The sequence below is a fragment of the Vidua macroura genome, chromosome 7 (assembly GCF_024509145.1).
Source record: "Vidua macroura isolate BioBank_ID:100142 chromosome 7, ASM2450914v1, whole genome shotgun sequence".
NCBI classification, from domain to species: Eukaryota; Metazoa; Chordata; class Aves; order Passeriformes; family Viduidae; genus Vidua; species Vidua macroura.
In genome coordinates this window covers 21,258,264-21,283,735 of record NC_071577.1, presented here as the reverse complement: position 1 = coordinate 21,283,735, position 25,472 = coordinate 21,258,264, and the positions used below count along the sequence as shown (strand labels likewise).

Below are 25,472 nucleotides of genomic sequence, written 5' to 3'. Positions count from 1 at the left end.
TTTATAATTGACAGTGGCTTTCCAAACTTTATTAGAAAGAGACTTACTTTATGCTGGATTCTCTGGGTACTGCCATCAACTCAGAAATTCTTGCTGAGGATGGATAGATAGAACGTGCAGTTATGTAGACACTATTGCCTGTAAAAAATGTGTTGCTGTCTGCTAATTCTTTAATACAACCACAGTGTTTCAGTTGTTGTTTGTTTCAGTTGGTTGTTTTCAAGAAAGAAAAAAGGCAATGGTTACATTTTAATGCTTTGTTCTATTTGGTTGTTAGAATTTTAGCCTGAAACTTTGCATTTTGTACTTGAAATCCCAGACTACAGGCTTTTCTTGCAGTGTTCTTTGTCAGATGCATTGAAGAATTTGCAGTGATCCCCAATAATGTCTGATTTGTAATAGTGTCAGCCTGGCAAATGGATTTTAGGTTAATGTAAACAAAAGAAGCAGTCCTTTAGCTGCCTTTTCTGGAACTGTTGATTTATTGAAGCAAATAAAGTATTTTTGGAAACACCTCTGGGGGCATGGTAGACTCACTTTTTCTGATAAGCAAAAATGTATATTCCTGCTTTTAGGACTTTCCTTAAAATAGAAAACCTAAAGATATACATAATATACTTCTATAAAAGCAGCAGCCATGAAAGTGTTCTTTTTGGGGGGTTGTTAATTTTGTTTTGGTGTTTTGAAGGTTTATTTTTTTGCGTGGGGGGGCGCATGGTTGGCCACACTTCTAGAGTCGATGTAATGGAAATGTAAAGAACTGTTATGTACCTTCTCTTTGCTGAAAATAGTAATTTTCATAATGCAGTATTTAAATTATTAAAGAAAATGCATATCAAAAAGTCTGTGAACTGCATTTTGCAAAATTTGAATTTACTACAGTTCTGCAGCTGCCTAGCAGAAAACATTAGCTTTCCATTTTGCTGCTTACGTACTTCTAGTTTAACTCATATTTCTCACCCTTGAACAATTCATGTCATTAGGAACACTGTTTCAACAAAACTTTGTCGTGTAAAGGCCAAAAGTAATGTTCACCTGTTTGTTTGTTTTTAAGTATCATATGAAAATAAGTTTTCTAGTTCTAGTATGAAATTTCACAAAAGGAATAGCAGTAATAAAATATTAAAAAAAGTGATGAGTATAGATAGTAAAACTACATAAAGGTAAAGGTAAATTTTGTGAAAATATTTATAAATTAGTATCTTTCCTTAATCATACAGTCATTGTTCAAATAAAACTAATAGGGCAGTTAACATGCCTAAGTTCATAGGAGAAATCTTGAACTGCTAAATATGCATATGATTGGTTTTAAATTTATATTTGTCCTCATGGAAGTTCTAAGACATTAAAAGGACTAAATAAGCTGAATTAATGCAGGACCCTGATTTTGAATTTGAATTTTGCAATATGTAAAGCACTTAAGGAGACTTGCTATTTTTGGCAGGAAGTTAGACAGGGCTACATATCCCCATTATAAAAAGCAGTCTCTATGTGGCTTTAGCCATAGCTGCTGTTGGAAAGAGTAGTTGAAAGGATTGGAAAGAATTTAGGCATAATAAATTCTGAACAATGATAAGAGGAACTAGCTGATAACTGAACTTCAGTTAAAATAATTGTTAATTATACCAGCAGTATTGTGCATGTAGCAGAGTATTTTGTAATTAATCATAGTCTTTTGGACATTTTGTAATTTATAGTTCGTAACAGGGAAGATTATTTAGTTGTAAGCTGGGAGCATGACTTCTTGATTTGAAATATACAAGTTGTGTACTAAAGTACTTCTCAGAAATAAATGCTTTTTTTGCTTATTTGTTAGTGTATTCCACATCTGCCACATGTGCTTCTTGCAGTATTAGCATCTTCTGCATTTAGAGAAATAATAGTTTCTAAGTCATATTGTGCAACCTGTGCGTGTAAATTCACAGAATATTCCAAGTTGGAAGGGTCCTACAAGAATCATCAGGTCAGCTCTTAGGTGAGTGAGCCATAGAGGATCAAACCCATGAGCTCAGCATTATTAGCACCATGCTCTGACCAAGTGAGCTCATCTCAGGGTAAATGTGCTTGGCCAACCTCCAGCCTTCTGATGTGCTGATACTTGGAGTACAGGGCACAGGCAGAGTGATTTGATCTCAGGTTATTACCTCCTAAGTTAAGCCAAGATCGATGAATTTTTACTGAAGGTGTGAAGTTAGATTTTTATTCCATGTTACATTAGATGATAGTGTCAAATAGTAGGTGCAATTAAGAATTTCTCTGACCAATTGGCAAATGACAGTCTATATTATATAAAAATGCAGCTATGCAATGAAGCTGGCCTTGTGTCTGTAACTCTGCTTGTTGCCAACTATGGTCTTGTACTTGAAAAAATACTAGTGTTTGTGTGTGTCTGAATGTGAAGCAGAATAGTTTTCACTAGTTACAGAAGAACTATCTGTTCAATATGAACGTAAATGGAATGAACACAACTTAGAGTCAGTTTAGAACCGAGTGAAAAAACATCTTTCAATCAAAAAGTCACCTACAGCAGTATCACAGCCTGGCTGGTTGGCAGCAGAGTGCTTAGGAGACAACAGGAAAGTGTTTTTCCTGTAGTTTCCTGTAGTCAGGGTAGCTGGAGTGCTAGATAGTCTCGCTGCAGACATCTCCCATGAAGGATTAAAAGACTCAGCCAATGCCACAACTTCTCAAGATTCCATTTCTACCTTCCATTGCATTCTCTAAAATAAAAGTAAGTAGAAAACTGTCACAAATAAAAGGTATGGTCAACATGGATTTTATTGAGACAGATGTACCCAATTTTATTTGCTCAGTAAGATTTTTTTTTTTCAAGTCAAAACAGAAGGTTTGAGTTAAGCCTGGAGGCCCAGCAATATTCAAGGAGTACAGTACAGATGAACTGATAGTTTACCTTTGGTTGTTACCTATTGACTTTCTGAAAAGAATCTACTGCTTTGTTCCATAATAAAATTAGTTACAGTACAGTTGCAAGCTATGGCACTTGTTTATTGAGCTTGAGTTATAGGCGGGTTCTAGCAAATAGCATGTCTTGTAACTTGGTCCACAGTTAGCTTCTGCTGTTAGGCACTCATTGGTGTTGCAGGCACACAGAACTTGGAAGGAGAGAGTGGCTAGCTTCTTACTCCTTTATAGATGCTTCTCTAATGGTAAAATGCATTTCCAAGGGAAAAAAGAAACCGTTTAAGTGTATAATTATTAGCTTCTATTAATTGTATATGCACTGACAGTGTAGCTGAAACTAATGCAGAAATACTTAAAAGCTTTACCAAAGATAGTCCCAAACTTTGCTCTTGTCAACTGTGCCAGTTGTTGGATTTTTCTTGGTCTGCTCAGTAACACACATTTATTTTCAGTACATGCTACTTTTTCTTTCTAATCTTTACCGATTTTCCTTCTACACAGAAAAAGAGTCAGACCAGATACTACTCACTGGGGGCAGAGGGGTGGGGTGTGCAATTACTATGTTAACAGAGATGCAGTGTTGAATTTTCCTGGACCTGCACTTCTGATGTTCAAGCCCTTCAGTACCCAACAGAATTATTAATTCCTCTGGATAATGTATTGGAGCTGAGGCAATCCACAGAAGAACAAAGTGCCATGCTGTTTTATACAAAATAGTGTCAGCAAGCTACAAACAGCTCTGCTTTAAGACTGCTTGCTAGAGACTGGTTTACCAGATTAGAGGCCAGATTTGAATCATTCACGTATTCACTTCAATATCTAGTAATAGCAAAGCCACGATATACCAAAACAAAAAGAAATTTACGTTCCAGTGGTGGGAGTGCAGTAGTATGAATGCAATGACTCCACACATTACAAGCTTAACAAAGCCTATACCACAATTTATTCTAAACAGAAAGAAATTAAGATAATTCCAAAGAAAACATCTCATATGGTCTTTTCTAATCTCACTTCCCTCTACCATCTTAGCCTTCACTGATTATGGGGATTTTTGCATGCTATTTAGAGGTAGTAAATGTTCTGTCTCTCAAAAATACACTGCCAGAACAGGAAGGAAGATCAGTATCAGAAACAAGGATGCACTGCCAGAACAAGGAGGAAGATTACAGACTAGATACAGCACTCTTCCATTCAAGAGATAACAAGAAGGCCTAAGTTAATAACAGACATTTGAAAGAATTTAGCTGTTGAAACAGAGTTGACCTAACATGACAAGGAAGCTTTGAAAAAAATTTTTTTCTTTTTCAGAAGTATAGAGCAAGTCTGTATTGGGATGTCAAAATGTTCATCCTTAACAGTCCCATGGTGCCAGGTCGTCTGTTCATGGGCCATTTGTTTCCAGGTATGTATCCTCTTCAAACTTCTTCAGAGCTAATTAGTAGCAAAGACTCATGCTAAAAGAACTTGCACAGATCTAGTAACTCCAACCTGGAACACCACCTAACAGTAAAGAGCTGCACAGTTATTTAATTCAAATTCCCTTAGGATATAAGGCATTTTAGAGAGCTGTTCTCTTCCATTTCCTAGGTAGGAGTTGTGTTAGATCCATGAGAACAGTACTCTCTTACATGTGTACCACCACACAGGTGTGAGTTGACATACTGTTGGGAGAGTACCGTGTTACATACTGGAGGCCCACATGTTCAAACTGAAATTGCTGTTGTATTTCCAGAATTGGATCACAAGTGTGGAAAAAATGCAGTTGGATTTAAGGTCTCCATTTCAGTCCCTCTGAGGGTTGCCTTGCATTTCTAAAGTCTTGGTCTTCTAATAAGGCTAATATCTATTATGATTCTCACCTGCTGCAATGTCCTGAAGCAGAACAATATCTGAGAGGATGCTTTTTTGAGCAAAACCAATAATTAAAGTTTACTAGTCAAATTATTTCTCAAAGCATTTTCTGATTTGCTAGCTATTAATTAAAACTTTATAGAATAATTTAGATTGGAGGAGACCTTTAAGATCAAGTTCAGCTGTTAACCCAGTACTGAAGTCCAACGCTAGCTAATCCATGTCCCTAAGCACCATGTGCACATCTAAATAACTTTGGGAATGATGACTCCAGCTATTAACTCAAACAAGAGTGACCCTAGGCATTAAATGAGAGGTACCTCTCAATGAGTGGATTCTTCCAGGTCAACAATTTCCTTTCTTATCAGCTGCAGTTCATCTCTCTATTTTAAGCTCCCTATCTGTAAATGGCAGCTGGACCAGCCTCCTGCCTTACACAGGACACCTTTTACCAGCAACATTCCACCACCTCTGGCCATTCTGATCTAGTGTCATTATACTATGCTTTACAGCAGTTTTACAGAAAATTACTAACTAGAATTAGTTATTTAAAACAAACATACAAAGCATGTGCATCTCAGAGTCAACAGAATAAATTGAGATCATGACTGCTGCTGGATTTTTTTCATGCTGAATTTGGGTAACTAAATCTATATTTAGCCAACATGCTTTAAAATTACACGGAATTTCCACTTTATTCTAGATGTACTGAAATAAAGAGTTGTTTTCTGGTACTGGGTTTTCTGTAGATGTTCAAAGTAAAAGGAGTAGAAGCGTGATGGAAGCAGGCTGTAGACTTCAAACGCAGACATAAGTAATCTGCAGAAAAGGACATTTCTGGAAGCTGAGTAGGAAATGAGGCTGCAATCCATCTTGTTTCTTGCTGCTGTGGAAGTAGACTAGAAACCCATTTAACTCACCAATTTCATAGTAGTGAGCATGTGCAAATTTGCACTTAGGGATGCATTTGGAGCATTATCGAGCTCTGCAGGTTTCAGCACCACTCCTGCTGTAGTCAATACTTCTTAAGGCTCCAGCTTCTGCCATCAAAAGGCTTTTCTGAAAGTTTCCATTCTTTCTGCTTGCTGAAAAAAAGCTGGATGTAATAAAATGAGCACTGGCTCAGAGAGAAGGGAAATAAACTTTTCGTTAGTGAATGAACGAAAAAAGTACTGAGGGGCAACTTCACAAGTTAATTGCCATGTCTCTTTTTGTAATATGTAATTTTTAAAATTAACTACTCCAAGATAATTGGAGAGAACTCTGTGTGACTTTTAGTTGATAGTGCAGCAATGTCAGTCTCTTACATTAGGTGAGAAGTGAGGTTTTGAAACAAGTCTTCATTGTTTCTACTTACTGTGCTTTGGTTCACGTTACAGAATAATGGGCCATGCTAATTGACATGGGTATAGAGTCAGTCAGCTCCACCCAGCCATGTTCTTCTATGCAAAAAGAATGCAGCAGCGCAGACCACAGCAGGAATGACCAAGACAATAACAGTCTGTGCTGGCCCTGAGGAGAGTTCTTGGCCCTGCCCTCCGGCAGAGCTTTGAGGGCCAAAGCAGGCTCTAAAAGTCATGGCAAAATGCCAAGTGTTTTCTTGGTCCTGAGCAAGCTGGGGCCTCAAGTACAGGGCAGGAAGGCATTGCATCAACCATCTTTACCCACCCACCCCCCAATTTTTACTGTTTTTAATACTGCAGATTATCCACTCCACCATTCTTGCAGTTGTCCTAATTAGGAAGCCCACATCTTGTTCCTTCCTTGAATGTTTGTAGAGAATAGAAGTTACATCCAGTAATGGCACTGATTCAGTTACTCACTGTCTTTATCTCCGAAATGCTTGATCCTGATGAAAAGCAGCCTCTCTCTGCGCATTGCAGGCCAAGTCTGCTTGTTTTTCCTGCTCTTTTCTTGCCTGCTTTTCAGCCTGATGAAGAAAAGGGAATAACAAAGCTTAGTATTTTGTTCTCAACATCACCATCCTGTAAAGCTGAGAGAGCATAAAAGCTTACAGAAGGTCTATGGCATCCTTAGCTGACACATGGCACTCATCCCTCTCCACTTCTGTCCCCTGCCTTATCTCCCCAGAAAGGGTACATTAAATAGCTGAGTGAACATCAGCTCTGCTCTTTGGTGACCTGCCCAGAAGATACAAGAGGACAGCAGTTCATGGTTGAAAAAAGGTCATAATGGCACAGGACAGGATGTGATCTCTCATTGTTGATCTCTTATTACCAGCCCTCACAGAAATCCTCCCACACTCACATGGGCCAAGTCCGCCTGGAAGAGGCTTCTCTTCTACTGCTCTAAGAAGAGGCCCACAATCCTCTGGTGTATCGTGCATTGTCAAGTTTTCAGCAGTAACCTTCTCACTCCACAAACAAACCTCTTGTGGCCTGTAGGTACAGTCACCTCTCCATCATCAGCAGCTGCAGTGCACACAGGTAAAAACCAAACAAAATATGTACATCACACCCACAGCAACCTCTCTCTCTCTCTCCTCTTCTGCCCAAGAGGTCTAGTACTACGGGTTTAGAGGTGTGCTTATTTCTGTAGGGGCTGACAGTATATAGTTCTTCTATTTACCATTTGCTGGAGCTGAAATTTCTGTACTTCCATGTTTGCATCACGCTGTCTTTGTTTCTTGGCTTTTTCCATTTCCAAGTAGACGTTGTTTTCTGTCATCCACTGATGACGATCCTTCTCATCCTCTTCTTTCTCCTGTCTCTCCTTTTCCTCTTTCAACTTCATCTGTAGTTTACAAAGCACACAAAAGTTAACCAAGGAGCTGGCCTGCTAAGCTGGAAGTTTTATCTCTTTGCAGAAGCAGCCCTGAATCAGCGCTCCGATAAGCACGGTCACTGTGGCTGGCCAGTGTCCAAGCCCAGGGTTTTCAGCAGCCCTGGCAGAGGTGCACCCAACACAGAAGGGGGAAAGGGAGAGGGGACTCCAGGAAAGGGGCAGGAAAGGGGTCAGCAGACTTGCTGAAGCCTGCTGATGCATGGCACCAGAGTCACCAGCTGTGGTCTGGGCCAGGCTCCTCAGCTGGAGTAAGCAGTGCACAGTTTGCACAAGTTACAAACAATTACAGAGCCTTCCCAGTCTAATTTTTTTGAAGAGAGGATCACCATATATACTGCTTGCACCTTTCTTAAGGATTTAGTTCTAAAACTCTAGATGATAAACGAAAAGCAACAGGTGAGAACCTGCATGTGTGTCTCACTCCAGATGACTGTGCTGGAAACGACTGCATTTCCAAACCCTATTCCTACATAGAAGTATATGACAGAAAGAGGAACAAGGACAGCCCCCATTTCTTACCACGGTGACTCTGTTTTCTTCAATAGATTCAAGAGCAGCCTTTTTTTTCATTTCTTTCTCTTTGTTTTGCATTTGGTACTCAACTTCTACCTCTGCAGCTCCTCTAGCAAGACGATCATCTTCAATCTTAAATTTCTCATTCATCTGTGCAGTTAATTGTTCAAAAGCTTTGTCCTTATGCTTCTCTATCATCCTGCAGGAGAACATGAGCTACTGTAACATCCCAGATCTGCTCAGATCACCAGAGGCAATTGGTACCTTTTGCTTCTAATAACACTAGCAATCCTACCTCCACCCCAACAGCACCAATACTACTGGAACTGGTAGGCATTTTTTCTGCACTTTCTACTTCAAGTTTTAATTACAGAAGACTTGCTTGCATCAAAGTTCTGATCTTGCTGATATAACAACTGAAACTAGTATTTGCCACAAAATGGAACTACAAGTCTGAATCTTAACACTGCAAGTTATCCCTGGACCCACCTGTTAGTCTCTGCATTTTTTTCTCTTGTCAGATCAGCCATCATTTCTTTTCCTTTAATATAAGCCTTAATCCGATCATCATCTTTGTCTTCTTTTTGTTTGTCTTCAGCTTTAAATATTTTCTGTTCAGCTATGTATTCCTGTTTAAATGGAAAACTACATTTATTTTCATGCAGAACTAGATTTTGGAAACATGAACTAAAAACAAATTCTAGAAAATATTTCAGGCCTAGCCTGTAATAGGGAGTTCTTTATATCAGTGGAGAAACTACAGAAAATAGAAACCCAGAGATAAAAGAAAAATTTTATTATCTACTATTATCACAACAAAAGTAAAATTATTATGTGGTTGCAGCTCCAGGCTTATAGTATCTTTATATTCTCTCCTCTACCTTCCCAGTGGTTCCAACTGTACTGTTCCCATCCTGTGTATCATTCATATGATACAGACTCTGAAGGGCTCAAACAGTATGTCTGTAGAAGCATCAAAAAGCATAAAGCATTTTGTAATGACTCAGAAATGGCACTTGTATAGCTTGGCAGTATGTATAGCTTTCATTGCACATACAAGGTTGGGGGAAATGGAGGAAAATTTGTGTACTTGGGGTGAGGAGTATGGAAGGAAAAAAAGCAAGTATGGTTTTAGTGGGAATTCTCTCTTTTTACTCCCTCACATGGTAATCAATCATCACAGTACCTCTACTTCAGTTTCCCAGCTCATGCAGGTATTGGCAGGGAAACAGTACGTGTGGTCAGTAGGTCATCACAAGCTTTTAAGATATTGTCATGTTCAGGCTATTCCCCCTCCCTAACAAAGAAAAATGGACTTAGAGCAAATACATGGAACCTAAATCCAGTTCTCAAGTCAAGGACAATCTCCTTGCTGACTCTAGCAGACTTTTCCATTGTAGACCAGTCAAAGTTCACGTGCCACATTAAAACTTCCAAGAGGTCTTTCTCAAAAGTGCAGAGGAAACAAATGGCCTGCAATTGGCAGGGTAGGCATTTGATTCCAGGCTACTAAAGCTGTCAGCAAAGACCCTGTTACCCACAATCCTGTTTATTCGTGGACCAAGTCCAACCATCACAGCCAAGGTGAAATATGTATTTTGAACTCTCTGCTTTCCTGCTACTTACATGATGCTGCCTCTGGAATTCAACTTTTTTCTCCTGTTCCTTTTCTTTATCTCTCTGAACTTCCAGTTGGTACAATTGGCTTGATCTCTGTATTTGTTCCCCTTCTCTTCTCTTTTCCAGCTTAGCCAGATCTGCTTGATCCTTGTGCTCCTTTATTCTGAATAAAAGGGAAGTTAATAAATGAGGGGCAGCATGAAGCAATAATGAACAGATACAGGTTATGCACATTTATGGGTACTTTACCAGTAAAAAGCCCTGATACTTTGAAGTAAAATATCAGAGATCAAAGCCAGAAAAAGTTTCTATAAGCTAGCTCCAAATTCTTTGGTGAAAGCTCAGTTCCAGTCTGAAGGTGCTAGGGAAGTCTATACCAGTAAAAGTGAACATGAACAGTGTATGGACTCAAATGTTAGATTGAATTTGATTTGCCTGTTTCATTGTTATCCCACTCCCTGTACAACCTCTGCCTTTTCCAGCAAGCAGTCTTCTAAGCAGTGCCACAGCACTGTGCAAGACATGGCCATGATGCCCATGCTAGCTGGAAGTGTGAAGGCTTCTAGGTAGGGAGAAGCAGCAATAGTGAGACAACCCGGAACTGAGCCAGTCTTGTTGGATGTGTTAGGAGAGACACAACCCCTGACAGCAAGAGACGTTTCCGAAGCTGGAGAATAGAATTATGGAGGGTGGGGTAAAGGTCCATCTGACCACGAGGTGAGGGATGATCTGAACCCCTCGTTCAAAAGCAGTGAGTCATGGAGCCCCGGGCACGGAACGCGGGTTAGCGCCCAAGAGCCGCCCCTTTCGGCGGGCCGTGCAGTCGGGACCCGCCCGGGCCGGGCTTGCCACGGTAAGGTTTTTAACCCAAACCCTCGGGCCCCTCTCCCGGGGCCCCGCCGCCGGACTCACTGCGCAAGCTGCCCCTGGGCCACGGCCCGGCGGCTCAGGTAGCGGCCACGCTCCACCTCTGCCTCCTGCCGAGCGGCGTCCGGCCCATCGCGGTCCATCGTCGGCCTGCTTTGCCGCCTCTCTGGAGACGGGACGTCTGCCGAAGAAGAAGCAGAGATCCTCACCGACGGCTCTGCTTCCCGGGAAATCGGGGCTCCTTCTCCCGCCCCGCTCAAAGGCGGCGGCCGCGGGAACGCTCCAGCGCCGAGGCGGGGAATGGCACCCGAGCGGGCGGCGAGCGCTGCGTCGCGAGAGATGGAGCGGCACCGCGCCCCGCCCAGCCCCGCCCCGGGGAGCTGCCGGCGGGCAGCGTCCGCTCCGTCACACGCGGAGGGAGGGAAGGAAGCAAGCCGTCCCCCATCGCCGGAGGCAGATTCCTGAACATTTCGTTTCCCTGTGGAGCGTCCGTACCCGGTAAGAGGCTGAAATGGCCCCTCCGCCTCCGTCCTTCTGCTCCGGCCGCGATCCGCTCCCGCCGGTTCGCCGGGGCCGTGGCGCTCGGCCTGGCTCCGTGCGCTGCCGCGCCTCACAAGAACCTTCGCCCCGCCAGGCCTGCCTGTTGCCGGGGCCCAGAGCCCTTGGTGGCCCTGGGAGCTGGATGAGGAGGTCGGGCCTCCTTCCCCTTCCACGAATTCATCCCTTGCCTTGCCTGGAAGAGACTCCTCGAGGAGGTGGCTGCTGCACCCGGGAAGGACAGCACCCACCTTACACCCAGCGTTTGTACAGTGTAGGGGAGGTAAAGCCAGTTCTGCTTGGCCCTCAGCTTCCTAGAGGTGCCTTGCCTCCGGGGTAGCCTCACATCTTCCTCCAAGTCCTGTGCTTTTTCCAAGGCCTGGCTGCTTTCGGCAGCTGGGCCAAGGAACTTGAGGACACACCAAAGACCCACATTCAAAAACTAAAATATTGGCAAGCGTCCTTTTTTTTTTTTTTTTTTTTTTTTTTTTAAGGACTTGTTTTCTGGTCTGGCCAGCAGAGACTGACAGCTGTGGGGTGCAGCAAAGCAAAGCAGAGTTTCTTGGACTTTGCTTCCAGTGGACACCAGGATAGAGGATACCCTGTTTAAAGCCCAGGGTACTGGGGGAGGAAGTCATTACAGTCTAACTTCCAAGGCAAGGAAATGAAAGAAACCTAAGCTTAAGGAGGGAGACATGTCTGTGTACTGGGTGTTGGTGAGTAAATCTGCTGAGGAATTTGAGATACAATTTTAGATTACATCTATTTACAGACTGAACTGCTGTTAGTCTTTTTGAAAGAACAGCCCAACTATGTTGTCTCTTGTTGATGTGCTGATTTTGTAGGCCTTACTTAAAGCTGTATTGGGACCTGTTTGCCTCTTTGGTGACCTTTTAAGGGCTGGGATCAAATTACATTAATATTTTCATTTAATAAAACTGATTTATAGCATGACATTTGTTTTTCAAACATAGTTGCAAAATGGTACTAAAACTGCACCACCCTAAGTTCTAACTTTCACATGTTCTCTTTTTTTTCTCCCCTGTAATTGTTTTCATTTGGTCTTTTCTATTATGGGGAATAATTAACTGGAAGTAGGCTAGGAAAAAATGTGACTTTTAGCTCTGAGAATTCAAATCATAGACCTGAAAGACCTGAAAAACGTGGGACAGTGAATCTTTAGAACAATGAATATTAAAAATATAGCAGAAATAGTGAGCTTTTGGATGGAATGGGTTACAGTGACAGTCAATTATATAATATGAATTCCTGTCTCAAGTTTAATAAACTAACATTCATGAAATTCAAGCTGGGGATGTTTGAATATAACCAGTTATATGGCAATCTTTTATTTTTTTAAATGGAAGTCCAGATTCATGGTATATATTTGATATAAATATTTTACAGTTGAACTCTGCCTGTATGGTTGAAAAGCATATTTATTTAACTTGAAAATGCCTCTGCCTTTCCTTGGTGGACAATTTAAACATTATTTTATGTTTTGGTTTTTTGAGCAGCATTACAGCTACAGCAAGGTAACTGGGTCCCAACATAGAATTATATGTTTGGAAAGTAGTATTTATTTCTTCTTCTCTCAGAAAAATGGCCCATGTCCAAGTCCTCTTCCCTCTTCACATGCTTTGAGAAGAGGATAAAGATGATGTGTCTTCTTGGATTCTGTTTCAATTATTTCCTTTGCATATTTCTGAAACTCTTGCTCTTTAGAAAGTGCAATAGCCTCTCTCTGAGCATTGTAGTCCAATTCTGCTTGCTTTTCCTGCTCTTTTCTTGCCTGCTTTTCAGCCTGATGAAGAAAAGGGAATAACAAAGCTTAGTATTTTGTTCTCAACATCACCATCCTGTAAAGCTGAGAGAGCGTAAAAGCTTACAGAAGGTCTATGGCATCCTTAGCTGACACATGGCACTCATCCCTCTCCACTTCTGTCCCCTGCCTTATCTCCCCAGAAAGGGTACATTAAATAGCTGAGTGAACATCAGCGTTAGCTGCTGCTCTTTGGTGACCTGCCCAGAAGATACAAGAGGACAGCAGTTCATGGTTGAAAAAAGGTCATAATGGCACAGGACAGGATGTGATCGCTCCTTGCCAACCAGCCTTGATTTGCACCAATACTCTGAGAACGCTGGTCTCCAACACCAGCATATGCCAAGCACACATTATTAAAAACAACCCAAGAAACAATAAAATCAAAACAGCAAACTTCCTCTCTTTCTCTCAGCAGGAACTAGTGTATTGGTTTAGGAGCAAGCTTCTTTCTGAAGGGATTGACAGGGTAAAGCTTTCTATTTACCATTTGCTGGAGCTGAATTTTCTGTACTTCTCTGTTTGCCTCATGCCGTCCATGTTTTTTGTTGTTTTCCATTTCCAGGTGGATGCGGGCTTTTTCCATTAACACATCCCGTTCTTTTTCAGCCTCTTCTTTCTCCTGTCTCTCCTTTTCTTCTTTCAACTTCATCTGTAGTTTACAAAGCACACAAAAATTAACCAAGGAGCTGGCCTGCTAAGCTGGAAGTTGTATCTCTTTGCAGAAGCAGCCGTGAATCAGCGCTCCGATAAGCACAGTCACTGTGGCTGGCCAGTGTCCAAGCCCAGGGTTTTCAGCAGCCCTGGCAGAGGTGCACCCAACACAGAAGGGGGAAAGGGAGAAGGGACTCCAGGAAAGGGGTCAGCAGACTTGCTGAAGCCTGCTGATGCATGGCACCAGAGTCACCAGCTGTGGTCTGGGCCAGGCTCCTCAGCTGGAGTAAGCAGAAGTAGCCCAAGTTTCTTACCACAGTGGCTCTGTGTTTAGCAATAGATTCAATGGCAGCCTTTTGTTTTGCTTCTCTCTCTTTGCATTTTTTTTCTTGTTCAGCTTCTATTCTTGCCGCATCTCTAGCCAGTCGATGATCTTCCTTCTTTAGTGCCTCACCCATTTGTTCAGCTAATCGACTAATGATTTTGTCCTGTTGTTCCTGTACTTGTCTGCAGAAGAACATGAGCTTCCATAACATATGAGGGCAACACACCTGGGTCTGCCTGAAGCTACCAAACTCAGCAATTCTGCTTCTAGAGTTCTCTCCTCTTGACCACACAGCCTGGCCCACCCACCCATCTCATTATCTCCTTCTGTTCCTCCTCTTTGGTTTATTTTTATATTATCTGATTTAGCAAATAAATGTTCCCAGTGTTCTTGCAGCACTAGTTTCTGCAGCAATAACGAGCTGGATCACTCAGTAAGGATTCCAGTGAGCATCTTGCCATCAGGAGGGGAATGTTGGAAGTATTGGCCAGAAGCAGGAAGGGAAGAAAACTATTTGACTGACTCAGTGGTATCATCATGTAGTACCTGCAATGTTAAACTGATAAAATGTCTCCCCTTTATAAGAACACAATGTATTTAATTAATGTATGTGCCTTGTTGAGAAGTCAAATCATTTTTCTTGAGCTGGCTCAGAGAAATATAGGTTATACTCAAAAATATTTTCATCGAGGACCTTAATTGTCTTTAATTGTTGAGGAGGTGGAGATTTGGCAGGCCATATGGAAAATCTCTCTTCAAAATACACTGGTGCAAAGCTTTGCACTTTCATAAGCCTCTGTACTTTGAAAGGTGGAGAGATTGCTCCCTCACACTTAGTAAGGAACTTGTGAAAAAATTTCCTTTTCTCCTGAATTCCCTGCTCTCCCTATCAGTAGAATTTAGAATAACGTTTTAGAATGACTGTAGATTGTGTTATATCATTAGTCTAAATGATATGAAAACAACTACAGTATCATTTTTAGATAATTTACAATTTATACCCTAGCATTGTACCTACCTACGCATTTCAGCTTCTTTCTTTCTTCTCATTTGGGCAATAATTTCCTTTGCTTTAAAATGAGCCTTGATCCGATCATCTTCTTCCATTCGGTTTTGTTCCTCTATTGCTTTGATTATTTTCTGGTCATTTACATACTCCTGTATGGGCAAAACAGTCCTGATGTAACAGATGATGTTTAGAATATCTGGACCCGGGGTAGCAGCTTACAGGCAGCCCCCTCCTCAAGTTTCTTTCAAAAACAGAAGAGAGAAAGGGATCCTCAGGAAAGGAGAGAGAAGACAGGAAAGCGATACTTCCACTTACTTCTGCCTCTCTATTCAAACATGCATCAAGAGGAGACAGTAGATGTGAGGGTGGGGAAAAGGAATTGAGCATCAAACAGCTGCTTCTTCAGTGCATCACACAAATTGCTGTGCGATGCAGAGAGCATTGTCCCATGCTCCCACTGACACACGTGGGCAAGGGGGATGGTCCAACCACCACCCACACACATCATTCTGCTCCTGGCCCCACCACATCTAAAACTACCCTGTCGAAGAGCTTCATCCAAAACACAGTGGAAAAACACAGTTTTTTATGTAAAAAAACAACTGTGTTTTGCATGCTGGCCAGAACTGCTCTGAGGCACTTGTTGTTTGTACCTTAGTAGGATGCTTTTAAAGATGAAATGAGGTGGCAGCAAGCCTTGACTAAATTCCTAAACCTCTCCAATCATAAATATCAGGTCAAATTAAAAAGATACATTCAGTCTCTCACTATTCCCTCTTTCTAACAAAGAAAAATGGGCTTAAAACAGCAGGAAGGTGAAACTTAAATCCAGTTCTCAAGTCAAGGAGATACTCCTTGATATCTACAGTCAAATCTTTAACCATAGACCAGTCAAAGCATCAAATGCCAACATCCCTTCAGACAACAGAAGGGAGGGGCCTCCAAGAGGTCTTTCTCAAAAGCGCAGAGGAAACAAATGGCCTGCAATCGGCAGGGTAGGCATTTGATCCCAGGCTACTAAATCTGTCAGCAAAGACCCTGTTACCCACAATCCTGTTTATTCGTGGGCCAAGTCCAACCGTCACAGCCAAGGTGAAATATGCATTTTGGAGTGTCTGCTTTCCTGCTACTTACATGATAGAGCTTCCGGCGTTCAATTTTTTCTTCGTGTTCCTTTTCTTTTTTTCTCTGAATTTCTAGTTGATACAGTTGGATTGATCTCTGTATTTCTTCCTCTTCTCTTTTTTTTTCCTGTTTGGCCAGATATGCCTGATGCTCACGCTCCTTTATTCTGAATCAGAAAAAGGTGAATAAATTGTCTAGGAAATACATGAAGTAATGAACTGCACAACCATAGGTACCTTGCATTGAAGAATGTGATATCTGAGTTGAAGGTAGGTAGAATATCAGAGGTGAATAACAGCATGATTGTTTATAATGGTAACCCTGGTCAGAAATAAGCTATGTGGTATGCTCACACTTTGCAGTCTTGTGGTGATAAGTTTTAGCTGGATGACTCATTAGCACCACTGCATTGGTAATGCTCTGGCCTGTATCTGCAGTGTTCTTGGAGAACAAGGTTTCCCCAATATGACCCACCTTACCTGTGTTTCTTCTGGGCATGCAGGCAGCAGCCTAAACTGGTAATGTTCTGTACCAAGTTCTACAAGGATCTATGTTTTGCCCCTGGAATATGTAAGACCAGACTTTGAACCCTTCCTCTGCCTTGGGAAATTTGATTCCTTCTATCAGACCATCAGGGCCAGTCCTATAAATAACACTGGGGACCCCTCCATGAGATTTACAGAAGACCTGAGAGAAGGAATAGAAGTGACAGTAATGCCTTCTCTTGTGCAGTCTGGAATCTCATTACGGGTAAATGGAAAATCTAACTTAAACTTTTCCTTGTCTGGAACAAAAACTTGTTCCAGTAAAGTACACTTAAATTTCATTAACAACATTTGAAGAGTGATTTGACCTCCTGATGCTTCCCAGAGGCAATTTTGCATACAGACTGTTAGCAACTAAAAATACATATAGCTCTTCCCTTTTGGGCAAGATCTTCTGTGATCTTCTTTTAAAAGAATGGTATTTGTGAAACAAATTATTAGCAAGTTCTGTAAAAATCTCATAGAATGTATTTAGAGAAGAGTTTAAATAAATAATGAAGTAGGGTTGCTTTTAATTATTACTTACTGTTGTAACTGATCTTTGCATAGTGCCTGCTGATTCATATAATGCTGATGTGCTTTTTCTTGCTCGCTGAGAATGTATTCTTTAAATTGACGTTGCTCTTCTTCATAGTCCCTCTTTTTGTTATCAGCTAATCTTGACTTAAGAAATTCAACTTGAGCATCTCTTTCTTTCAGGACCTTAGTAAGTAAAAGTGCACTCTGCAAGAGAACATTTAAAGTCATTTTCATATTCAGAAGTCTTTAGAGACATTCAGTACAATTTCAATGTAAAAAATATAAGTTGTCAACAAACATGGAACTGTCTCATTCTGTCATCCTGATAAGATAGGTAGATTTTTGCACGATCAATAACCTCCTTCCGTTTTGCTGCTTGGAACTTTGCTTCTTCCAAATCAAGTAACTTTCTTTCTTCCTCTTCCTTTTCTTCACGTAATTTTTTGGCTTGAAGTTTCTGTTGTATCAGGCTCTATAGTGCAGACAAAATTAGAAATCACACTTAAATTTTGGATTGGTTTTTTACTTTGCATTTCAGCTTTAAGTAAAAAAATAAATGTTTATGTTAGATGTTAAATGTATTTAAATGGCATTTAGCTGAAATAACTATTCAAAAGCAAATGTTGAACAAAGGGAGTATAGCTAGAAATGTTACAATGTGTGTTTTTGTATATACAAAAGCAGCTACCCTTGTTTACAAATGTACATACCAGTGTGGCACTGCGCGGGTCTTCGCCAGCAGCTTTGGACTCCAAGTGCACTTCATCCTGTTCTTTCTTCTCATCGATGTGTGCTGCTTCTCTAGTGCTGCCCTGAATCCTTTCCCATTCTGCTTTTGGCAATATAATGACCTGACAAAGATCTGCTTCATTTGGAAGGAAATACTCATCTAGAATATCTTTTCCTTTCCAACGATGTGCTGTGCAGAGGGAAGATAAAATACAAAGGTTACTTGATACCAGAAAATCCAATAATCAAACGTGTATCAGGATTTGAATGCTGGAATGGTAACAATACTAGGTTATTCTTAGCATTATTTAGTCCCCCATCCCCAAACCCCAGAGCTAAGACAGGGTATCTGTATCTGTAGTCTACCTACGTCTAGTGCATGTACTTGGACGGGCACTGACTGACTGGACTGTTTGTATGTGCCCTTGCCTGTTTGTGTGTATGTGTGGGTTTGGCTTGTAGTAACACACTTCCCAGGCAGTACTTGGGCATGCTTCTTAGAACAGCAGGGAGCAGAGACCATTCCCTAAATGAAAAGGAGAATATTGGTAAAGCCATTCTGCTGGCTGGATGAGGCAGCAGTTTGGGCACAGACTGTGCCTTACTACCATGTCCTGCATACTCATGATATTTACTGAATTAGTTCTGCTGTAGAACAGGTTTTGATTCACTAGCAAGACTAGGATTTCTTTGTTGCATTAGGCTTACATACACATGATGCAGGCATAAATGCAGCTTTTCTAGTTGATGTCTAGGTTTTGTGAAATGCTCTTTCAAGTGTCACCATTATTTTTGAAGGGAGTGGCACTCTGTACAGAGTGGTATTCTGTAGAAATTGTGTGATTTGCAGCAGACTGACAGGCCATGTCTGAAAGGTAAGGAGGCTTTCTATTAGAGTGACACCGGTGTCAGAGTCTGGTTTCCAGATGCCGTTGCTGACCGGTCTCCCGACAGGGATCAGACCTGATCCTCTCCCTCTCCTCTGTCCTAGGTGAAGGCAGCCTCACCAGAAGTAAAGGCGCACTGATGCGGCTGCGCCGCGCAGGCAGGAATCTGGCAAGCCCCTTGTTCTTCCCCGGCTGCTGACCCTGGAGGTTACTGGACCTGCGCTGCGTTCAGGTCAGTTCTCTCCACTCAGTTCCAAGGGAAAAACAGCCCCTCTTGCCGTAGGCAGCTGGGGGAGCTTTGGGGAGAGTCAGGCCGGGCACCCCTACAGCCTCCCGGAGCCCTAGGGCCGCGGGCTCGGCACTGCCCTCCCGCCGGGTCCCGCTGCCGCGGGGCAGCCGCACTCACGGGCGCCGCGCCGCCGCCGCAGCCCCGCCGGTGCCGCCGCCGGTGCCGCCGCCGCCATCTTCCCGGGCCGCGGGGCCGTTGCCGGGCGACCCGGCGGCGCGCGGTCCCGTGGCGGCGCGCGCGGGCGGCCCCGGGCCCCGCCGGCCCCGGCCCTTCCCCTCACGGGCGGGGCCCGGAGCGGGGCCGGCCCCCGGGAGGCGTCGGCGGGTTCAGCTCCGCAGAGGGCTGCATTTCGTTTCGTTGGCTGCTTTGATTTAGTGCGGCCTCGTTGAAGGCACAGGCTCCATCTGTTCGAACAGACGGTGAACGTTTCCTTCCGAAATACCTATTGAGGCGTTTTGCCAGGAGAATCCCAGTTTGGTTGCACTGGCAAGTGCTGATGGAGAAATTGGTATCTACTCAAACTGATGGTGTGTGAATACAGGAGGATTGGTGCTGTGTTAGGAAGTATTAGTAAGCATGAGTTAGGTACTGTCACAATTACTATTTTAAACAGAAGTTGAACACTGAACTTTGGCATTTACAAATTGCATTTTTAGCTACAGCACAACTTCCCATCATGGCAGTGGCCATAAATAGTTTGTTTTGTTCCAATATTTTCTTCCAGATTTTTTCTCTTCTCAGCACAAGGTCAGGGTAAGAATATAGTACTTCTGTTAATATAAATAATTTTCTTATTTGTTTGTTTTGGAAACTGTTTTCTCACAGCTATGAAATTTCTGTTGGTTTTTGATTTTGACCATACAATCATAGATGAAAATAGTGACACCTGGATTGTGAAATGTGCTCCTGAAAGAAAACTTCCTAATGGATTAAGAAACTCTTACCAACCAGGACATTGGACAGAATACATGGGCAGAGTCTTTGTCTACTTGGGAGACAATGGTGTCAAAGAAGATGAGATGAAAAGAACTATGACAACAATTCCTTTCACTGCAGGAATGATAGATCTTCTGGGATTTATTGGCGAGAACAAGGAGTTGTTTGATTGTATAATTGTTTCAGATTCTAATACAGTATTTATTGACTGGATTTTGAAAGCTGCTGACTTCCATAAAGTGTTTGATGAAGTGTTTACAAACCCCGCAGCATTTAGCAGTACTGGCTATCTTACTGTACAGCACTTCCATGCTCACCATTGTGCAAAGTGCCCTAAAAACCTTTGCAAAAGGAAAGTTTTAAAAGAATTTCTAGATAAACAGTTGGAGCGAGGAGTGAGTTATACACAAATTGTATATATAGGTGATGGTGGGAATGACTTATGTCCAGTAATGTTTTTGAAGAAGAATGATATTGCTATGCCCAGGCAGGGGTATACCTTGGAGAAAAGGATTTCTCAGCTGGCCCAAAGTCTCAGTCCTGTACAGTGTTCTGTTCTGGTTTGGTCATCTGCAATTGACATTATGTCTTACCTGAAACTACTTATGAAGGAATGATTCAAATGATAAAAGGAAACAGATGCAGTTACATTTTAACTTATTGGGAGAGAAAAACTGCATGTGTATAAAAGCTCAAAATTGCAAAATTGGACTATTATCTGAAATGATGGGGTTTTTAACTACAACATAAAACTGTTTATGTTCAATCCTGGTGATAATGGGAAAGTGCAGTAAAAAAGGCCTTGTAACACAGTACAGATTCCAACATAAGTGGAGAAGGAGTGTTGGGACAGGACTTGTCATTAGTTTTTGGTTACTCCCTCCCCTCCAACCCTTTACAACTATATAACTGATATATACTTGCAATCCCACACACTTAGGGGAATGAGTAGGATTCCTGTTCAAAAGAATGAAATTCTTTACTTAGAAAACATTAGGTGCCAGGAGTATGGTTCTAGAGCTGTTGGCTTTTATACTTCTTTGATCTGATAGCAAATTATTTGCTTGTAATCTTGTTTAATCTGAAGATGCATTTATATTTTCAATCTACTAATTATTTTACCAAACAAAATTACTTCTTAATATTTGTTATTATCTTGTATTGTAAAGAAAATAAAAGTTGCCGTCACTGACAAATGCAACACAACTAATTTGTGTCATGTATTCTGCTGGTCTGTGTTTCATCAGGCCTGGAGAGAGTAGACACAAGTGTAGGTGTCAGCCTTTAGCTGGTCATACCCTTTCTCTTCTGGAAAGCTGCAAGGATGTTGCTTTTTTGTTTAAAGAAAAGTCTCCCATTCTGACTACTGCCCTGACAGCGCGCTGCTGCCACTCTGTACAGAGCTGACAATGGTTTGATCTTCCATGCTGACGTCTCTGAGTCAGCCAGATGCCTTTTTTCCTCCTTGGTTTCTGCTGCAGTGCACAGGCTCACAGAATGGTACATACATATACATGTATACACTGATTTTACCTATTCATTCTCATTTATATCTACAGCACAATCTTTTACAGTCTGGAAGGAAGCATCTATGTCCATTTTAACTTTTAAACAGATTGTTCTAAGGAGTTGCTTGTGACCATGCAGTCTTTCTCTTTACCACTGGCACTGAGGTGAGCCCCAAGTGTTGGACTGTGCATATAAAGGTATTAAAAGTAAGTCTCATTAAAGTTAAATAATGTGTTTTCATGCCAAATGTTTTTATTCTTATATCTCAGAAAAGGTTCAAAATGCTGATGCTGTTAAACTGAGGTCATATTTAGCTTAAGTGCTTAATAACTGAGAGATTAGGCCAGGTTTCACAGTACCTCAGTTGCAGATGTCTGAGGAGTAGCTCAGCAGCCTGCAGTTGCCGTATCTGTCTTCCTTTGTTTTCTGTGCAAGATTATTCTCATTTTCTTATCGACATTTCATGATATCACTACCTTCTTTTTACTTAATTGAAGATTTTTGAGTGGTCTTGCCTGTTCTAAGGCTGCTGGTTTACATACATTTCCCTTGTGCACTTCTTTCCTTGCCTCACCTATTTTACTGTATTGTAGAAGGTTGCTTTGAACAGTCTGTTGCCTAAGATGTCCAAAGTAATATGCTTCAGTTCTCAGGAGCCTGGCTTTAGTGATGGATATTTGGTAGGTGTCTGAGATGTTCATATTTGGGATCTACGTCTATTGTTTTCTCAAAGGCATAAAGACATCGAAGGACTAGTGGGTCTCAGGCTGTGGCAGGTTTAAGTTGTCTGGTTTACAGGTCATACAGAAGAAAGCTAATGGCTGTTGCATAGGACAATTTCATATATTACTTTGAGTTTGAAGTTGTTGCCATCATTTGACCCCAGCTGGCAACTAAGTAGAGCAGCTTGTGCACTCGAATCCCCCACTGAGTGGGGAGGAGAATTGGGGAAAAAATTAAACCCCATGAGTTGAGATGAGAACATCTTAATAATTGAAACAAAATAAAATATAGTAGTACTAAATTACTATAATTGTAATGAAAAGGAGAGAGAATGGAATGAAGTGCAGGAGAAACAAGTGATGTATAATAATACAGTGCTCACCACCCGCTGATGGATGCCCAGCCCACGCCCGAGCAGTGCTCGGCCCCTCCCGGCCGACTCCCCCAGTTTCTGTACCGAGCGTGCCCTCCCATGCTGTGGAATGTCCCTTTGGCCTGTCCGGGACAGCTGTCCTGGCCATGCTTCCCCCAGCTCCTTGTGCAGCTTCTCACTGACAGAGCATGGGAAACTGAAAAGTCCTTGACTATGGGTAAGCACCACTTAGCAACAACCAAAACAACAGTGTGTTTTCAACATGATTCCCATAATAAATCCAAAACACAGCACTGAACCAGCCACTTAGAAGGAAATTAACTCTATCCCAGCCAAAACCAGGACAGTTGTGTGTTTCCTTAATTCTAGATGTGCTGCTGAATGTTCCAGATTCTGTGCTGGTCTCTTCTGTGTTTTTAGAACTTAGTTATGGAGTAGGTTGCTTTCAGTTTGTCTACAGATCTTGGTTATTGCTTGCTTAAAAACAAACAGTAAATAGTGTATCAATGATTACTCAGCTTTTTCTTCCACTTACACTAACTATCGTTCTTTTAGCCTTAAGGAACCGACCTTGTAATTTGCTGTGAGAATAAGATATTGGGTGAGAAATTGTTCTTCATGCTCATAAAAGGGTTTTTCTGTGGTTTTGATTAAAGTGCTGAAGCAGGAGTTGAGAGTAGATTACACAAAGTAGAGTACTTGAAATATTAGCAATTATGTTCTAATCACTTCAAGTAGGGGGTAGAGCTGATATTTGCCAGACAAAGTGCATGTTGGAGACAGAAGAAATTTTTCAATTCCAGTAGGCAGACCATTAAGCTATTAATCAGGTCTTGTTTGTTTTTTTTTTTTTCCCAGTTAATAAAAGTGAGGACTTTTCTGAAGCACCACAATTACCAAAATTTTCCACGTTTGGTTACAATGGAGGGGAGATGAGTATCTCCAATGACTGAAGCTGGTTGAAGCTGGTAGCCCAACCAAAATAAAGGGAAAAGCACCTTGAAGGGAGATGCATGATAGTACTAAGTGTTACTGACCTCCTGGCTTGCTCTCCGGGAGGGGCATGACTTAGGTAAAAATGTTATGAAAAAAAAGTGCATAGTGAAAGTGATATATGTATGGGAAATGTGCTGTGTGGTAGCAGGTGTGCTGTTGTACACCACGACTATGTGAGTACTTAGCCTTAGTATTGCATGCTAGTGCGATAGCCAAGACTTCCAAGAAGTTCCTGCTTGTCCATAGGAAGCTGATGAAATGGAAAATGCAACCAAAACAAAGCTGTTGGCATGGGGATGTATAAAGACTTAAGGCTGCACAAGAGAATTTTCTGGATAAGGAAATAGAGTAATGTAGCTGAGGGACAGGCCTATGTCAGACAGCAGAGCTGTTGTGATTCCTGGGTTACAGTACAAAACTCCAATTCTCTAGGCTAACAATGCATCCAGAGGGGTTGAAAAAAAGGAAGGCATAGATGTGTGTAGGTATAGGGAAATTTTGGTTTTGTTGGTTTTTTTGTTTTGTTTTGTTGTTTTTTTGTTTTTTTTTTGTTTTTTTTTTTTGTTTTGTTTTGTTTTGTTTTGTTTTGTTTGGATAATTTTATTTTTGTCTCATGTTACTGTGCAAAGGCCATGGGATAATTTGAATCCTGGTGCAGGGTTAGCATGGGAGGAAGGATGGCAGAAGGTTAAGACCATGTACACTTTCCTGTTTGGATTTCCTTAGTTCGTACTTCTGCTGGGCTTTGTGGCAGAAATACCACCAGTAATTAAAAGAAAAATATGATGCTTTTTCATCTGTGTCGAGCGGGAAATATCAAACTTTCTCCTTTTGGGTATTGCTGGCACTTAGTTAATAATAATAATATTCACCTCCTTTTGGGTGAAGGAACTACTGGCAGTTCTTTCAATCTAGGAAAGCTTTGGCAGGGCAGGAAGAGCTTGGCTGCTGGATGCAAAGAATCTGAGCCCTGCTGCAGATGAGGGAGAGCCCACAGCTGCTTGAACCCGGAGGATGATGTGTTTCAAATAAAGAAAATGTGTTGCTAGCAGAAAAAAAAATTGACTTCTTAAATTGTGAATCACATTTTCAGAAGTTTTAAAAGCTAATAGCCTTCTTCCTGGAAAATTTACTTATAGTTGAAATCTATTTGTGGGCATAATTTGTTACTGTCTTTTGTACCCTGCCAGATTCAGGAGTTTGGGGAGAGCTGTAGCTGCTCCTTTCGACTCCTGCTCTCCGGTAATGGGGGAGCCCTTAGAGCTTGCTTGCTCTTCCCAGTATCGCTCCTCCAAGCGCCCTGGGAGCGCGGGGCGGCCCTGCGAGAAGCGGCTTCAGGTCGCTGACAGCGGCGGCCGAGGCCCCTCGCTTTGTTGTGTGGCTGAGTGACACCGAGCTGGCGACGCTCCCCAGGCATCTGCTCCTGTCCCTAACACGGCCGGGCCTTCTGTCACCACCGCAGACAGCCTTTAACCCCTGCCCCGAGGTGGGGAGCGCCTGGACGGCGGCGGCAGCGGTTCGGGCCGGACCTTTCCGAGGCGAGCGGGCGCGCGCGGGCCGGGCTGGGCGCCGGGGCCCGCCGGCCTCGCGGAGGGGTGCGCGGGGGGGGGGGGGCGACCGGGGCACCAAAATAGGAGCTGTCGCTGCGGCCCCGCTGCTCCCTCCGGCAGCGCCTCTTCCAAAGACGGTCAGGGGCCGCCGCGGGCTCGGAGCCCCCGTAAGCGCCGCGCCGGGCGGGTCCGCAGCCGGAGGGCGGCCGGGCTGCGCGGACAAAGCGGCGGGAGCTCCGGGGCGCGGCGATGGCCGCGGCCGGGCAGGAGGAGTACGCGTACCTCTACAAGGACTCCGCGCACCCCGCCGGCTTCTTGGAGGCGTTCCGGGCGTTTTACCTGGATGGGCTGTTCACCGACATCACC

The 25,472-nt window shown here is 42.5% G+C and overlaps 3 protein-coding genes across 8 annotated transcripts; 1 reads left to right on the top strand and 2 right to left on the bottom strand.

Annotated features, from left to right (window-relative positions):
• Positions 1-2,760: 2,760 nt before the first annotated feature.
• On the bottom strand, positions 2,761-12,668 carry LOC128810356 (cilia- and flagella- associated protein 210-like). The gene is made up of 8 exons (XM_053983155.1): positions 12,639-12,668; positions 11,445-11,524; positions 10,624-11,340; positions 9,718-9,874; positions 8,581-8,720; positions 8,098-8,290; positions 7,363-7,527; positions 2,761-6,703 (listed from the first exon to the last, which is right to left on the bottom strand). The coding sequence occupies exons 1-8, from the start codon at positions 12,666-12,668 to the stop codon at positions 6,602-6,604; spliced, it is 1,584 nt and encodes a 527-aa protein (XP_053839130.1). The 3' UTR covers positions 2,761-6,601.
• PHOSPHO2 (phosphatase, orphan 2) lies at positions 10,954-21,721 on the top strand. Of its 6 annotated transcripts, none has more exons than XM_053982625.1 (6): positions 10,954-11,076; positions 11,213-11,398; positions 11,636-11,831; positions 16,189-16,319; positions 18,835-18,962; positions 19,845-21,721. In XM_053982625.1, exon 6 carries the CDS (start codon positions 19,847-19,849, stop codon positions 20,570-20,572), a length of 726 nt encoding a protein of 241 aa, XP_053838600.1. In that variant the 5' UTR covers positions 10,954-11,076; positions 11,213-11,398; positions 11,636-11,831; positions 16,189-16,319; positions 18,835-18,962; positions 19,845-19,846; the 3' UTR covers positions 20,573-21,721. The 6 variants fall into 6 exon arrangements, with proteins under 6 accessions (XP_053838600.1, XP_053838599.1, XP_053838597.1 ...); XM_053982624.1 differs by having other exon boundaries at positions 11,610-11,831; XM_053982622.1 differs by lacking the exon at positions 11,213-11,398 and having other exon boundaries at positions 11,610-11,831.
• CFAP210 (cilia and flagella associated protein 210) lies at positions 12,537-19,194 on the bottom strand. Its single transcript, XM_053983154.1, has 9 exons — positions 19,137-19,194; positions 17,825-18,033; positions 17,413-17,586; positions 17,122-17,318; positions 16,060-16,216; positions 14,935-15,074; positions 13,906-14,098; positions 13,425-13,589; positions 12,537-12,919 (listed from the first exon to the last, which is right to left on the bottom strand). The coding sequence occupies exons 1-9, from the start codon at positions 19,192-19,194 to the stop codon at positions 12,710-12,712; spliced, it is 1,503 nt and encodes a 500-aa protein (XP_053839129.1). The 3' UTR covers positions 12,537-12,709.
• Positions 21,722-25,472: the final 3,751 nt, after the last annotated feature.